The sequence below is a fragment of the Gigantopelta aegis genome, chromosome 6, assembly GCF_016097555.1.
Source record: "Gigantopelta aegis isolate Gae_Host chromosome 6, Gae_host_genome, whole genome shotgun sequence".
Taxonomy (NCBI): domain Eukaryota; kingdom Metazoa; phylum Mollusca; class Gastropoda; order Neomphalida; family Peltospiridae; genus Gigantopelta; species Gigantopelta aegis.
Window position 1 is genome coordinate 89,248,440 of NC_054704.1, and position 17,894 is coordinate 89,266,333.

At 34.8% G+C, this 17,894-nt stretch overlaps 1 protein-coding gene across 1 annotated transcript; it reads right to left on the reverse strand.

The window, feature by feature from the left end:
- Positions 1-50: 50 nt before the first annotated feature.
- On the reverse strand, positions 51-11,032 carry LOC121375211. The gene is made up of 2 exons (XM_041502514.1): positions 10,930-11,032; positions 51-2,090 (listed from the first exon to the last, which is right to left on the reverse strand). The coding sequence occupies exon 2, from the start codon at positions 2,087-2,089 to the stop codon at positions 1,145-1,147; it is 945 nt and encodes a 314-aa protein (XP_041358448.1). The 5' UTR covers position 2,090; positions 10,930-11,032; the 3' UTR covers positions 51-1,144.
- Between the last annotated feature and the right edge of the window lie 6,862 nt (positions 11,033-17,894).

Sequence of the window (17,894 nt, forward strand, 5' to 3'; positions counted from 1 at the left end):
AAAACCCCACAAACCACCAAATTAAATATCACACACCAGAAACAATAATATATGAAAGCCCATGTTTTATTGCAGTACGAGGCACATGATATGGAAAATGAAAACTATACAAGTCCATGCGTGTTGAATGTTAAATCATGATTACACAATGTCTGCACACACACAAACACAGAGATGTTCTGGTTACACATTATACTGATTTATGTCTGTCGTGTCCATGTGAACCACCTTAAAACAGCATAGTGAACAAGACAGAACACAACAGAACACGACTTAAAACGTGTTCAACGATTATTCACAGACTTCGTTTCACCATTAAAAGCTACATACATGATCACGGGGTGTAGAACACGTGATATTTTCTCCAATTTGTGTTTCAGAACGTAAAATGTAGTAAATTATTTTATGGTTACTATATATATTGTTAGGCGCGCAAATATGTGCAACATTAACATTATAACGTTTTTGGAATAGCAGATAAAAAAAAAAAAAAAAGGTAAATGCTTAATGAAAAAACTAATTTTCCTTCTATACATCTGTTTTCATGATGTTCTAAAGTAAAGCTTAAATCAATAGTTTGACTGATTCAAATACCTGTTATAGTTTAAAATAAATAACAATAATAACATAATTGCCTGAAGCAATGCTTAGATGAATAGTTTGTTTCAAATACCGATTAAAGTTTAAAATAGTTGACAATGGTAATAAAATGTTCTGAAGTAAATGTCTAAATGTTTAAATGAATAGTTTTACTGATTCAAATACAGTGTAATATAAGTGACAATTGTAAAAATATTATATTATGAAGTATACGTCTAGATGAATACTAGTAGTTCGATTGATTCAAATACTGATTATAGTTTAAATAAATGTCAATTGTACTAAAATGTTCTGAAGTAAATGCCTAGATGAATAGTGTTGTTGATTTAAATTCTGATTATAGTTTAAAACAATTGGCATCTGTTATAATTATGTTTTGAAGTAGGTAAATTTCTAGATGAATAGTTTGGCTGGTTCAAATATTAATTATTGTTTAAAACAAATGACATCTGTTATAATTATAATGTTTTGTAGTTCGATAGATGTCTAGATGAACAGTTTGGCCTATTCAAAATACTGATGATTCTTTAGACTAATGTCAGGGTCATTGTCCGTCCTCAGCGCCATTTTGATCAGGAGAGACAACATTTTCATTTTTGTTCTTGTCGGAGGTTTTGTTCACCGTAATATGATGATTCTTCCACGCCGTGGTTTTACTCAGACCCGATGTCCTGATAATGATGATGTCATCAAGTCGATTGTCCTTCACCTTCTTCGAAGTACCTTTGACCTTTTCGGGATCTTCGTTAAATGACAACATGGGCGGCATGACGCCATTTTTGACGCGCTGTTCGTAGTAGTACTCTAGCGGCGCTTTCAGAACCTGGATGTCGCCAACAAAGAAAATCTGTCCCGTCCGTTTGTGTCTCACGACGAATGGCAATCTCTGGTCGTCCTTCATCGCGAAGAAGAATTTCGTAGTCACCACTATAGGTTGGGACGTGATCTCTTCGTGCACCTGCATCACCGCCTCGGCGCTCGTTTTGTCCTCCACTGTAATCTCAGAATGCATGTCCCACTGGATTTTGTTCTCGAAGGTCTCAGATCTACCCTTGGTAATAGAGTAGCTCCCAGTGATCTCAGCTCCCAAAACAGGACCGCTGGGGATGTTGACACCGATGGAATATTTCGTACCAATGGAGAACACTTCGGAGAAGGTAAACGTGGACACCGCTTTGGTTTCTTTGATGGTGCTGAAGATGAATTTTTGCTCCTTGCCTGAAGTGTTGTCGAAAGCTGCGTGGTGCAGCACCACGGGTATCTCCTCCGGGACGGGCGCCCCCCCCGGGAAGGACGTCTCAGATGTCTGATCCAAATACTCCCATTTTATCTCCACGTTGTAGTGGCTGTGTCGAAGAAACGCCGCCCGACATTTACCGATTTTGATCGGACAGAGCACCTTCCAAATGTAGCGCTCGAACGTCTCCTGAAGATCCACGTGGGTCAAGTCGACGCGGTTGTTTGCCGAGGCGCTGCAACAAGTTCCCATGCTGAAATAACAAACATAAAACGTTAAAATGTTGTTTTGTTTGACGACACCACTAGAGCATATTGATTTATTAATCACCGTCTATTCGATGTAAAACATTTGGTAATTTTGACATATAGTCTTAGAGAAGAAACCCGCTACATTTGTCCATTAGTAGCAAGGGCTCTTTTATATACACCATCCCACGGGAAGGATAGCACATACCACTGCCTTTGATACACCAGTCGTGGTGCACTGGATGGAACGAGAAATAGCCCAATGGGCTAAGAAACACATACAATCAATGAATTTTTCCTGTATTTATCGTAAGGGCGAATGCAGGATTTTTTTTTATAGGGATGAGTGCAACGTTTAAAAAGGGAACTTACAGTATTCAAGTATCGGGCACCTACAGTTTTCAAAAGTACATTAACATTTATATGGCAATCTTCCCCAGAAACACCAGGGATGGGACGTAGCCCAGTCATAAAGCGTTCGCTTGATGCGCGATCGATTTGAGATCGATCCCCGTCGGTGGGCCCATTGGGCTATTTCTCGCTCCAGCCAGTGCACCACGACTGGTATATCAAAGGCCGTGGTATGTGTTATCCTGTCTGTGGGATGGCACATATAAAAGATCCCTTGCTGCTAATCGAAAAGAGTAGCCCATGAAGTGGCGACAGCGGGTTTCCTTTCTCAATATCTGTGTGGTCCTTAACCATATGTCCGACGCCATATAACCGAAATAAAATGTGTTGAGTTCGTCGTTAAATAAAACAGTTCCTTCCTTCTTCCTTTCCCAGAAACACCAAACCGACCAGCATTTTGTTTTGTCCACTATTGCACTGATGTTAATTATGACATGTTATTTGAAGTTTTAGCGTAATATTTTATCAGAAACAATTTAACTGTACATGTTTTATACATAGTTTATGTACTGATGTCTTTATATTATATGTGATTATGTAACATGTCATTTGTACTAATGGCAAAATAAAAATACAGAATTAAAAACATATTTATTTATGTCCGATTAAAATAATGTTCAATTGTTACGAGATGGTGTCAAGTTAATTATAATATTCTTTTTTTTCTTCCTTTCCTTCATATATATATGTATATATCAGAGATGGGGCGATTACTTGACGAAAGTAATCGATTACGATTACGATTACTTAAGAATGCCACGATTACGATTACAAGAAAATTTAAAATATTTGTGTAGTAGTGTACTTAGCTGTACGTTGGGATACTGTATTGCGATACGTATTGTTCAAAATTTATATTGCGGTACATCGGTTATACCGCACATGTATAATTTTTAACTGATGCAACGTAATAATTTTAAACAAATGTGTTGTGTATATGTATTCACAAAATTAAATACCCCCGCCCACACACAAACAAAACACACCAACAATGAAGCAAACGAAAGAAGAAACAAATAAATTAATTAAAATTGGACCATTTTACAATAACTATATTTTATTCTGCGACTAATGAATAGTTTTTTTTACTCACATGGTTACTTTAGCGAAAGAATAAAAAAATGTCCTTGCATACTACATTTTGCTGTAGCATACATTACGGGTTTTTTTTGTAACATATATTAAATTTTACGGTAGCATGCATTACATTATACTGTACTATGCATGACATTTTACGGAACCAAACATTACATTTTAGTGTACCATAGCCTGTATTATATTTTACTGTGTGCCATACATTACATTTCAGTGTACCATAGCCTGTATTATATTTTACTGTACCATACCTTACATTTTACTGTACCATAGCCTGTATTATATTTTACTGTGTGCCATACATTACATTTTAGTGTACCATAGCCTGTATTATATTTTACTGTGTGCCATACATTACATTTTACTGTACCATAGCCTGCATTATATTTTACTGTACCATACATTACATTTTACTGTACCATAGCCTGTATTATATTTTACTGTGTGCCATACATTACATTTCAGTGTACCATAGCCTGCATTATATTTCACTGTGTGCCATACATTACATTTTACTGTACCATAGCCTGCATTATATTTTACTGTGTGCCATACATTACATTTTACTGTACCATAGCCTGCATTATATTTTACTGTGTGCCATACATTACATTTTACTGTACCATAGCTTGCATTATATTTCACTGTGTGCCATACATTACATTTTACTGTACCATAGCCTGCATTATATTTTACTGTGTGCCATACATTACATTTTACTGTACCATAGCTTGCATTATATTTCACTGTGTGCCATACATTACATTTTACTGTACCATAGCTTGCATTATATTTCACTGTGTGCCATACATTACATTTTACTGCACCATAAAGTCAAGAATATTATTGAACAATGATACAGGTGAGAAACATTAAGGTATGTTATTCTACATTTAAATTACAGGTGTCATGTTTTAATGTAGTCATAATGAATTAGGGTATTTCTTTGCGACGTAAAAAGCTAAGCATATTATTCTATATTTAGTCATTGCATATTTACTACTGTTACAACAGATGAGTTGTTATTATTATTATTTAATTACTCGTGACATATTTTCCACTATTATAATAGGTACGATATACTGATCATGCATCACCGAAATTATGTTTAATTTCACTTCAATCCAATTCAATTCAATTTATAACAGTAATACAAGTCGCTAATTTTGAATGACTACTAATTTTATTTATTTATTTTATATATACACATGTATGTAAAAATGTGTGTATGTGGTGTGTTTATCTCTACACTGTAACCGTACAGTTTATAAGAATAAAGTTCATTGTCGTTAATTTGGTAAAATTCTAAGTTATTTTCAAATTACATGTTGAAGCTGAATACATATTTGGACTTTTACGTCATAAAATAATAAACTTTTAATAGTTATTAGTATATTCGAAATTGTAGTGTATTATAACTATATCATATAAGAAACATGAAACATTATGTATTACGAGACTATAACTATACTATGTTAAACGTTGAATATCACAAATATTTACATATATTTTACTAACCTGTATTTTACTAATCTGTCAGGCGGTTTTTAAATCACTTTGTATTTTAAATCAACCAGGAATGAATGCTGAATTCCAATTTTTTTCTTCAATATTTAACAGTATTTTACTGGAGTAGCTCATTAATAAATAGGTGTTATAGCAACTGTATTGTGTTAAGTTTTTGTAGCTTCTATTTGGAGTTGGTTGATATTTCCCCTAAACGTAAATGAGCTGTACCAATCAACGATGTAACTACCCAACGGTTACATACAACAACATTCAGTGTTTACTAAATACACAGATAGGCTTAATTGGGTTCTTCTTTTAATACTACCGTAATTATGTTTATCTAACAGTTTGTTGATTACAATAAACATTTTCTGTTCATTTGTTTGTATAAAAATGTTTGTTGATTACAATGAAAATGTTCTCTTCATTAGGCCTAATGTTAATGTCAGTAATGTTTTGCATACCGTGTTATAAATAAAATGAGAATACATTATTATTAATCAAATATTTAATGACATTTGTGAGTAACTCTATAATATATATATACCATTATAATCATAAAACCTCACAACCACTAACACCCATTTTGTTTTTACCAAAACCGCCAAACAAAACCCCCAAAATAAACAACACACACACGCCCCTCCACCCATTTTTATTATTATTTTTTTTTAATTAAAAAGAAGAAGAAAGAGTGAATCCCTCTTTTCTTTTACTTCTATTTTCCTTTCTTCTTGTTTTAAAAACAATCAATATGTATAATATCTGCTATAGATGACTGGTAAACAAACTTTTAAAGAAAGAAGATACATAGGGTGTGTTAATAACACTATACTATTTCCTCATTTTGTTATGTTATGTTTATGTTATGCACAAACATATGCAGTCTATAACATTTAGTAATCATGTTTTTAGTAATATGCGAAATTTATAGGGCACATGATTGAGAAAGAATTAATAAACGAACAGATGAATGATTAAAAAATGAATGAGTGAATGAATGAATGAATGAATAGAGATTAAAATAACACTTTTAGTAATATGCGAAATTTATAGGGCACGTGATCGAGAACGAAATAATGAATCAGTGAACGAACGAATGAATGCATAGAGAAATGAATGAATGAACGGACGAGCGAACAAACGAACGAATGAACGAACGAGCGAATGAAGAGAGATTAGAATGAACAAAAATAGAATATTGTTATTTATAAATTTATAAATGAGAGAGAGAGAGAGAGAGAGAGAGAGAGAGAGAGAGAGAGAGAGAGAGAGAGAGAGAGAGAGAGACAGACAGACAGACAGACAGACAGACAGACAGACACACACACACACAGAGAGAGAGAGAGAGAGAGAGATTTGTGAATTAATATATTAAACTCGTATAAGTGACTGTGCACTGCAAAAAGGTTGGCTGACACCTAAGTAGTGTGTGTGTGTGTGTCTGTGTGTGTGTGTTTGTGTGTGTGTGTGTGTGTCTGTGTATGTATGTGTGTCTGTATGTGTGTGTGTGTGTGTGTGTGTGTGTGTGTGTATGTGTGTTTGTGTGTGTGTGTTTGTGGTGTGTGTGTGTGTGTTTGTGGTGTGTGTCTGTGTGTATGTATGTGTGTGTATGTGTGTGTGTGTTTGTGGTGTGTGTGTATGTATGTGTCTGTGTGTGTGTCTCTGTGTGTGTGTGTGTTTGTGGTGTGTGTGTGTGAAATATATCTATACGGCATATATGTACATACATACATACATGCAGATACACACACACACACACACATATACATACACACACCCACACACACACATACATACATACATAATATATAGGCACTACGTGTATAAAAGTCGGAGTAAACGAATGGTGATAAAACGAACTAAAAATAAACAGACATGGTACCTCTAAAAAACCGGAATATTTATTGGATCCTAATGCTACATGTAAATAAGACGTGTTTAAGACATTAACCTTCCTCGACATAGTCAGTTTTGTCCCTCTGTTTAGCTTTTCTCATAAGGCAAAACATATGGCCAGAAGAAAAGAGCATCAAAGAAAAGGTATGGGGCAGACCTGGTGAGCTCCAACTGACGATCCAGTTCATTGATGCAGCACATCGCAGGGTTTAGTGAGCATATGAAACTGAACGAGAAAAAGAAGAAGATTTCACCTGCCTTAGTTTGGACATGTTAGAACCTCCAGCTGTTTATTGCTGGGAACTGATATGTTTATTTCAAAACAAGGTACGATCGAGTAGATACATAATCTGGTAGATCGCTAACAGAAATAAAGTTCACAAGTTACTGTGCCTGAAGCCAATGTATCAAGTTAAATTTCTAGACTTGATTTGGTGCGTTTAAGAAAAATGAGAAATATATGTATAAATATACACACACTAGCTAACGCTCGCCTACACACATAGACGCACAGACGCATTCACGCAAACACCCACTTACTCACGTACACACACACACACACACACACACACACACATACACACACTCGCACGATCTTTATGCGATGATAGTGTTGTGCTTTGTTTTAGAAATCAATGGATTAACGCAGTCAAAAAGTAAAATGGGTTTAGTAAAGGCTAAATTAAAGTTTGTTTTTATTTAACGACACCACTAGAGCACATTGATTTATTAATTATCGGCTATTGTTCATTTTGACATGCATCATCCCACAGACAAGATAGTACATACCACGGCCTTTGATATGCCAGTCGTGTTATCCTGGCTGGAACGAGAAATAGCCAAATGTGTCCACCGATGAGGATCGATCTTAGACCGATCGTGCATCAGGCGAGCGCCTTTAGCCAGTTTAGTAAAATACTTCAACAATTTATTTTTAAAAGCTTTAATGTTAATTCGTTTCGACTTACTCTAACACGTATGTCAAATTAGTTATTACAATAAAACCATGTAATATAAATTGTTGTTTTTTCTTTTCTCATTTGTGCAAAAATAAAAAGGATAGAAAAAAAGTAAGGAATGAAGGATGGAAGGAACGACATAAAAACAAATTACCAAATAAATTATGCAGAACAACAACAATAACAAAAACAAAGTCTATATACTGGTATTCGGTATACTAATATATGTAAACCCCCCCCCCCAACCCCAACCAAAACATCCTGAAAATAAAAACGACTTTAATTTTAACAAATTTTAGTTGTTGTTGTTACTATTGTAAAAGTAGTCGTAGTCGTAGTAGTTGTTGTAGTAGTTGTGGTGGTATTAGTATTAGTAGTAAGTAGTAGTAAGTAGTAGTGGTGGTAGTAGAGTGATAGTAAGAGTAGTAGTAGTAGTAGTAGTAGTAGTAGTAGTAAGTAGTAGTGGTAGTAGAGTGATAGTAAGAGTTGTAGTAGTAGTAGTAGTAGTAGTAGTAAGTAGTAGTGGTAGTAGAGTGATAGTAAGAGTAGTAGTAGTAGTAGTAGTAAGTAGTAGTGGTGGTAGTAGAGTGATAGTAAGAGTAGTAGTAGTAGTAAGTAGTAGTGGTAGTAGAGTGATAGTAAGAGTAGTAGTAGTAGTAGTAGTGGTAGTAGTAGTAGTGGTAGTGGTAGTGGTAGTGGTAGTAGCAGTAGTAGCAGTAGTAGTAGTAGTAGTAAAGTAGTAGTAGTAGTAGTAGTAGTGGTAGTAGTAGTAGTAGTAGTAGTAGTGGTAGTGGTAGTGGTAGTGGTAGTGGTAGTGGTAGTAGTAGTAGCAGTAGCAGTAGTAGTAGTAGTAGTAGTAGTAAGTAGTAGTGGTGGTAGTAGAATGATAGTAAGAGTAGTAGTAGTAGTAGTAGTAAGTAGTAGTGGTGGTAGTAGAGTGATAGTAAGAGTAGTAGTAGTAGTAGTAGTAGTAGTAGTGGTGGTAGTAGAGTGATAGTAAGAGTAGTAGTAGTAGTAGTAGTAGTAGTAGTAGTAAGTAGTAGTGGTGGTAGTAGAGTGGTAGTAGAGTGATAGTAAGAGTAGTAGTAGTAGTAGTAGTAGTAGTAGTAATGGTGGTAGTAGAGTGGTAGTAGAGTGATAGTAAGAGTAGTAGTAGTAGTAGTAGTAAGTAGTAGTGGTGGTAGTAGAGTGATAGTAAGAGTAGTAGTAGTAGTAGTAGTGGTGGTAGTAGAGTGATAGTAAGAGTAGTAGTAGTAGTAGTAGTAGTAGTAAGTAGTAGTGGTGGTGGTAGTAGTAGTAGTAGTAGTAGTAGTAGTAGTAGTAGTAGTAGTAGTAGTAGTAGTAGCAGTAGTAGTAGTAGTAGTAGTAGTAGTAAGTAGTAGTGGTGGTAGTAGAGTGATAGTAAGAGTAGTAGTAGTAGTAGTGGTAGTAGAGTGATAGTAAGAGTAGTAGTAGTAGTAGTAGTAGTAAGTAGTAGTGGTGGTGGTAGTAGTAGTAGTAGTAGTAGTAGTAGTAGTAGTAGTAGTAGTAGTAGTAGTAGTAGTGGTAGTACTTTTACTTTATTTCTTAATTTTTTTGACATGCAGGCAAACTGAATTTTTTTAGGAGAATATTTTTGTGAGGCTGTTAGGAAGTCTATGTATCTGCTCTTGAATTCACCTGCACAAAACAGCAGGTGTGGCATATAGAGATAGACCTGCCGGAGATAACCTACCAGCGATTACCCGCTACGCAAACACACGAACAGTCGGGCCAGAAACACCACTCATCGATCTGAGAGAGAAGTCCACTTCCCACAGGAGAGAATTTCATGGCGTTACTATCGGCTATTGCATTTTTATATACATAGACTGGATATTTCAATGATATTATTATAAAAAAAGTGTATCTATTATATATAGTACTGTGTAGTGATGACTACAGATGCGTTAATTATTAGTGTCACTATTTGGATTATTATTATAATAAACAATATCTCCAATATATGCAGATGTTTGACAGAAGAAAATAATATACACGTTTATTTTTAAATGTAGTAATAATAATAGTTGTGCTATTAGTATTAATATTAGTATAATTCTTACAATAAAACTATTTGTAATATATGAAAAATGTAGTGATAGCAGTAGTAGTAGTAGTAGTAGTGTTATTATTAATCATTAATATTACTCGTAGTATAATCATTGTAATAAAATATAGTATATGCAGATGTTTTTTTTAAAACAACTTGTGTTTAGAAATTAACATTCTTTGTTTATTTTTAAATCGATTTGCTCTGGATGATTATTACAATCGATATTTCATAGAAATAGAGGTCGCAATTTCGTCGATTTAAACATTATTTATTACACAAAATAAAAATAAATGGTCTTGTTATTGACTGTATCAGTTTTTATAACAATGATGAAATAGAAATATTTTATCAGGCATACATATCATGAACATTCCAGACACAATTGATAGACATATTATTATGTTCATAGGTCAAGGTTGCCTCCAAACAATCGGTGCAAAACGGGAACAATTAGTGCATGGTGAATGAAGAATGTGTGAAAATACTGCTGCTATTAATGACTGTTTTTAACTAAAATTCGATTTTATATTTGTTTTTATTGTAAAAATTAGTTTTTTTTTAGATAAGTTGCGCATCTTTACCGACACTCGAGACCAATGGATCAGTGTCGAAATAGACATCGTGCAATAAACATGACATTGTGATTAGTAAACAGAAATAAACAACAATATAAACAAAACATTGTACGAGAGATATGTTTGATGTTATTTGCAGTTTAAAAAGTAAATTGAAAAACACACGACAATGAAAGCAAAATAAAAACAAGCACCACTTCAATCCATTGACAAACAACAGACATTTTGCAATAGGCAACGCATTGGTGTATAATATGCAACGAATGCCTGTTAAATATATCTGCGTAGTTAACGAAAATAAAACAATATAACCGTAACATACCTTATAGTGCCTCAGTGTTCGATTGTTAAGCATCCAAGCTACAGTAACAAAGAAATTACTGAAATTCTAAGAAAAGGGTCGTTCTTTATTCCTTGGCGTTGTAGCATGCTGGTAGCTATTGGTCGGAACTCATCACGTGGTTTTATTATGCACCAATTCTCATAAAATAAAGGTATGCTATTTTAACACAAAGGTTAAAACTAGAATCTACATGTCTTCTTTTCAACTTTATAACAACAGGTTTGTACATGTATGTAACTATTGAGAAGCACGCCAATGCGTTTAGACCAAATGTTAAATAAAATAATGCAGAGGGAAAACAGCTTGCAGTGTGGTGATTGGAATCATTAAATAAAGCCAACAGGTGTATTTGAACATAGCCGAGAGAGGTTTGTTTTCAATAAATCATATGAAATATGAAGAAAAAAAAATATTTGTCACCAAAAGGAAAAGAAAAGAAAAATGCACAAAAAAAAACCCAACCAAAAAATCAAAAACAAACCCCCCCCCCACCCCCCCCCCAACACGTGTATAAAATATTTATATCTTTTTTTATCAATACATCCGTATGTTAATTCGTTTCTGCCTTCTATTTATTTGTCACAATTATTTTGTTTTTGTTGTTGTTGTTATTTTTGTTATGATTAAAACCTTTTTATTTTCATTTCATTCTTCCTTTTCTATTCTTACCATCTTTTTGTACACATCTAACATTTACTGTTAAGGACAAAAGCTCAATTAGCAATATTTTATAAAGTCGTTTTACTTTTTTATTTTGTATACTCGATTTATTTTATAGAGTTATATGTAATAATTATGAAATATTTATTATAAATTATTACGTTATGTAACGTTTCTTTCCTACTAAATCACATTCACACTTTTCTCATAATTGTTTTTTCAGTAGTTGGGTGTGTGGGTGTGTGGGTAGCGTGGAGAGTGGGGTGCGACAAATTGTTACGTGTATATACATTCACACGAGGCATAATTGACACAATCATTACACATTACAAATTAAATAGAATCTTTATTTATTTTTATTTTTTTGTTATTATTATTTGTTATTATTATTTTTATTTTTTTTACTAAATCATAATATAATGAGAGGAGGTGAATATTTTCCGATATTTTCTAGCCCGTCAAACATGTCAGCTGTGACACGTGGTCTACCGCCGTGATCGCAACATCACAGTGCACATCGTTCACCTTCCACCAACAATAATGGCTAGTGCCCCCACCGCTCTTTTCTTTTACTCGACTCGAATAATGTGGAAACAGTTCACATAACTATACAGATTAAATGTAATAGCACACAATTTGCAATAATCAAATGTCCTTAATCCTTTAGCCTAGAATACTTGCAATTATATATTATAATAAAGAAAACGGGCAGCAGAAGGAAGGGAGAGAACTTTGATTTCCACTTGACATCCACAAGTTATCACACCATAGATAATACGCACATGGTCTAGAGGAAGTCTACTCATAACTAAGCTTTAATGTGACAATTCTTCAAATAATTAATTTAAATAAAATTTAAAAAAATGTATTCAAATAATTTATTTAAATAATATTTTAAAACAAAATCCTCAAAGAAAAGCATATTGAGAAATAATATCTTTTGAACTGTTACACCTATTGAAAAATATCATTGTATGCAATAAAAGATGCAATTAAAATATATATAGCAAATGCATGATTTAAATATTTTATATATAGGCCTAATTATTATAATTATATAGGGTGATTAAGCGCGCAATTTCATATATCTGACTGTTGTAAAAACCCAATAAGAAATAAACATAAATTACTTAAAGGGCCTATCCTGAGACGTTTTAACAACTAAAACTACGCGTTAATACATTTTCTTGTTAGAATATCAGTGTCGGTATATTTAATGTGTTTCTGGTCGTCCTAGCGTCTGTCGTAGCTAAAACCTTAATTTACGTCCTAATACACATGATTGTATACACTTTGTTCATACGTACGAAATTATTGGGAGGTAAAATCTAGTATGGGTTTCTAGAAACATTCAGAAAGGAAGGAAATTAATGTTTTATTTAACGATGCATTCAACACATTTTATTTTACGGTTATATGGCGTCAGCCATATAGTTAAGGACCATACAGATATTGATGGAGGAAACCCGCTGTCGTCCCTTCACTACTCTTCGATTAGCAGCAAGGGATCTTTTATATGCACCATCGTACAAAAATCCTAGTACATACCACGGCCTTTGATATACCAGTCGTGGTGCACTGGCTGGAACGAGAAATAGCCCAATGGACCCACCAACGGGGATCGATCCCAAAACGACCGCGCATCGAGCGGGAGTTTTAACACTTGGCTACGTCCCGCCCCAGAAACATTCAGGAGATCAGAAAAACTTTGTATAACAAACTCTGATATTCTAAACAAGAAAATGTATTTTATACGTAATTTCAGTCATTAAATATGCTTTGTCGGTCGAAAACGTGTTAAAACAGCAGCAAACTCATATCCGTATCGAATTATAAGAACTAATTTAAAGTATTAAATAACATTCTTTAATCGATAATTATTCATGCTGTTATCAATGTGGGGTGGGTTTTTAAAATAGTTTTTAATGTTTTAAAACCAACATTTTATTGGTGGAATTCATTTCTCGAGAAATGCCTTTCGAGACGGCCTAATTAAATAACTTAGAATACTTGCCATTAAATTCGGTACAACAGTATTGGCAGTGCACTACAATACAGATTGTTTTATTGACACGTGACAACATCAAGAAACACTGCTGTTTACAGACTAGTGACCGCGGGTGATGGAGCGACGGACAATGGACGACCGAACAATTCACTGTGTGGTATTTTCAGTAATCAGTCAGATAGAATCTGTTTTCATTACCATATGTATTCAGATGTCTTGTCGGTAGTCAGACACATTAATAACAGTTATACTCCAATTAGGTGTTTTTGTGTGTGTATAGCCACATAACACAGTTGGTATTTATCAATAGAGGTTTTCAGAGCGGTATGTTAAACATGTGGCTACGCCACAAGGGGAACCTTGTATTGTGTTTATTTTGACACGATAATGAAAAGGAAAGAAAAATAATATGTGTTTAACGATACCTAAGAACCTTTTAAAGTACAGCTATTTGGTATATATTATTGTAGTAGTGCTGGTACAATGTGCTCCTACTGGCAGTAGCTAGTGGGAATTTCCCTATTAGCTCAGTTGGTAGAGCGCTGGGCTATTGTACTGAGAGTCCGAGGTTCGAATCTCCTCAGTGGAGGTTGATTTTTCTGTTACATTATATATATATATATATATATATATATATATATATGTATGTATGTATGTATGTATGTATGTATGTATGTATGTGTGTGTGTGTGTGTGTGTGTGTGTGTGTGTGTGTGTGTGTGTGTGTGTGTATATATATATATATATATATATATATATAGAGAGAGAGAGAGAGAGAGAGAGAGAGAGAGAGAGAGAGACATTCACACAGACAGACATACATACATACACATACATACATACAGACAGAAATACTCACACTAGCTGACGTCAGTGGTTCACATCCCGTCAAAGCTGGTTCACATATTCATTCATCTTTCTTATCTATCACCCTCTGCCTACCATTCTCATTATCTTAATGTAAAAAACGATTTCAATCTGTTTCGACCCTTCTGTCAATTTCCTCCAACTTTGTCTTCTGCGCTGTCCACATCATCGGCTACCTGTTTCAGCTTCCTCCACGGGTGCAGTCTCTGTGTACTTCCCTTCACCCACCTGGAATCCTCGTCCTCTGCCGCTAATAAAGCTGGTCTGACCCACGACACTAACTAACGAATACACATGTTGGATGACTTTCTATATTCACTTTCCTAATAGACATCACATGATAGTACATACCATTATCTTTGATTTACCGATCAACAGGCATTGGTTGCGACGGGATAACCCCGAATCTATCTAAGGCGGTCGATCCTACGCCCTATGGCACACCAGACGATCGTTCTAACACTGAATTACACCCCGCCATTTTTGACAAGATAAGACATTAGTTTAACTCACTTAGAACTAGCCATTATAGCACAGCATGCTGTCCGGTTGACGTAAGTGAGCACATCGTTATCCAAGAGAGATCGGTAATAATGTAATAAAATGACATACTCCACTGATGGCAAATACACGTGTTATTTCACATGAATTACTTTGGTCAAGAGAATCTCGTAGTATAAACTTTATAACTAGAGTAGTGTTAGGGTTTCTTTAAACAAAGTAATGGTAATTCCATTTTACGAGGTTAATTGTTTTAACAGGTACATACACGATAATAAAGACTGCATGAATTTTGAAATGCCAACAAAATCATTAAAAAGTAGTAAATATACTAGATATGCCATTTTCCGGAAATGTCGAAAACATCTGTTCAATCTTTGAAACGTACTTAACCGGCCTCGGTGGCGTCGTGGTTAGCTATCGGTCTACAGGCTGGTAGGTACTGGGTTCGGATACCAGTCGAGGCATGGGTTTTTTAATCCAGATACCGACTCCAAACCCTGAGTGAGTGCTCCGCAAGGCTCACTGGGTAGGTGTAAACCACTTGCACCGACCAGTGATCCATAACTGGTTCAACAAAGGCCATGGTTTGTGGTATCCTGCCTGTGGGAAGCGCAAATAAAAGATCCCTTTCTGCCTGTCTTAAAAGAGTAGCCTATGTGGCGACAGCGGGTTTCCTCTCAAAATCTGTGGTCCTTAACCATATGTCTGACGCCATATAACCGTAAATAAAATGTGTTGAGTGCGTCGTTAAATAAAACATTTCTTTCTTTCTTTCTTGAAACATATTGAAACAAATGCAAAATAACCAATCTTCTTGATTCGTGTATTGCGAAAAAAAGTGTGATTGAAAATGACACACTTTCATTTTATAAAATTGTTTACATTTCAGTAATGAAATATTTGATAACTACAAAACAAAATGTATAGCATATTTAAATAATTTCTTCTTTTTTAAATTGCATATTAAATATACCTTCTATTAAGGAACACCTGTGATTGTAACAGATGTTTCAGTAAGAGTTACTTCCCCACACCACGCGGGTCATCATACTAATCGATACCTTAATTACCTTGAAGTTCATTAACAGGAACAACAAACACGTTTACAAAGCGTCATGTCTTATATCTTATATAATAATAACAATGTTGTAGTAAGAAATAGAAAAATCCTGTACAAGCATTAGCGGTGACTTTTATAGTCCATTTTGGTTATTTCAAAAGAACCTAGTTAAACGCCCAGCTATATTTTGTTAAAATATTTAGAGTTACACGTGTTTTATTTATTAAATGATTCCAATTTAATTTCTGTGCTTGTATCCATAGGCGTACTGGCTCCCATTTTTGTAGTGGGGCAAGATAGCTTTTACTCGAATTAAACGAAAATACCCGAATCTAGATAACAACATTTATTCATATAAGCATCCCTACCAAACAGCTATATAGGGTTTCAAACGAATCACTACAAAAAAAATTGAGGGTAGAATGATGGAAATACATGGTAAAATGGTATCAGGTTAGCACATTTTCTCCGAATATCTGTATATTTTTTGCCCGAATTTGAGGTTTTGTTCTAGCCCTAGAGGACATCTGTCAGTAATGTGGGACTGAATGACAGTAATGTGGGACTGAATGTTAGTAATGTGGGTTTGAATGCCAGTAATGTGGGACTGAATGTCAGTAATGTGGAACTGAATGTCGGTAACGTGGGACTGAATGTCGGTAATGTGGGACTGAATGCCAGTAACACGGTCAACTTCTATGAATTTGACAGCAATCACTATTTGCTATTACTATTTGTGTGATCACTTATTTTTTTCCCATCAGTTGGGTGGTTAGTGGTGTTTACTGCGAAAGACAAATTGATATTGTGAGGGCACACTTCCCTAAGGTGTCGTTAAACAAAGGATTTATGTCATGAGAACCGAGATAATCTTATTATTTCACGATGCGCCGTTTTACCTCACTTAGATAACTCTTTAGAGTCAATGTTTAAACAAAGTGTCACGTGGTAATGCGATTCCAGATGACCAGTATTTGGGTTGGAGGCTTTTGGAAAAAGTGATTTCATTAGATAAGATTTTTTTTTCCTTTTCCTTTTAACGGACAGACGTTGAAAACTGACAACAGGGTGTCATATCAAAATAGTCGGCTTTTGAAACAAATATGGTGAATTGTAGGGTAGGTAGCCCGAGGTCCCAGGTATTCAAACATGTTGGGTGTCTTGTCTTTCACGATTTAATCAATTTTATTTCTGTAATTGCCCGATCTTCTAATTACAAAACAGAACACTACAAATATGCGAAGTCGTAACCACGATTTTTAAAAGATCAGTGTAATTCTATTTAGATTTAAAAAACCCTCTCCTCCTCCCCGCTCCCAAGAACGGCGAGAAATCACTGTGCTGTACAAACAAAACAATCTGGTTTATTCAATGAAACTACCACTACCGGAGTTTAAACACTAACAAATTAATAGTATAGCCTTCTTTATGGTGGCTTATTGACAGAACGCTCTCGTCAAATGCGATGAGTCATGATGGACGCAATGCGTTTCCCTGTCGTAACCAGTACGTACCTCTGACTGGTATATGAAAACCCCCCGTGGTATTTGATGCCTTGTCTTTAAAAAAAAGAAAAAACGATCCATTGCTTCTGTTTTTGGTAGTAACAGTAATATTTTTTTTTATTACAAATGTAATATCTTTAATTAATATTGTTTTGATTACTTTTGAGATTTCTCGCTAATGTCTGCGAGTCACATACACATTGCAAATGCTTAGGTAGTGTTACAGAACGCTCTTCTCAAGTTGCTCAGATGAAGGAAGGAAGGAAATGTTTTATTTAACGACGCACTCAACACATTTAATTACGGTTATATGGCGTCTGACATATGGTTAAGGACCACA

Excerpts from the sequence above, each read along its gene's own strand:
- LOC121375211 (XM_041502514.1), bottom strand. The coding sequence starts at position 2,089 with ATGGGAACTTGTTGCAGCGCCTCGGCAAACAACCGCGTCGACTTGACC.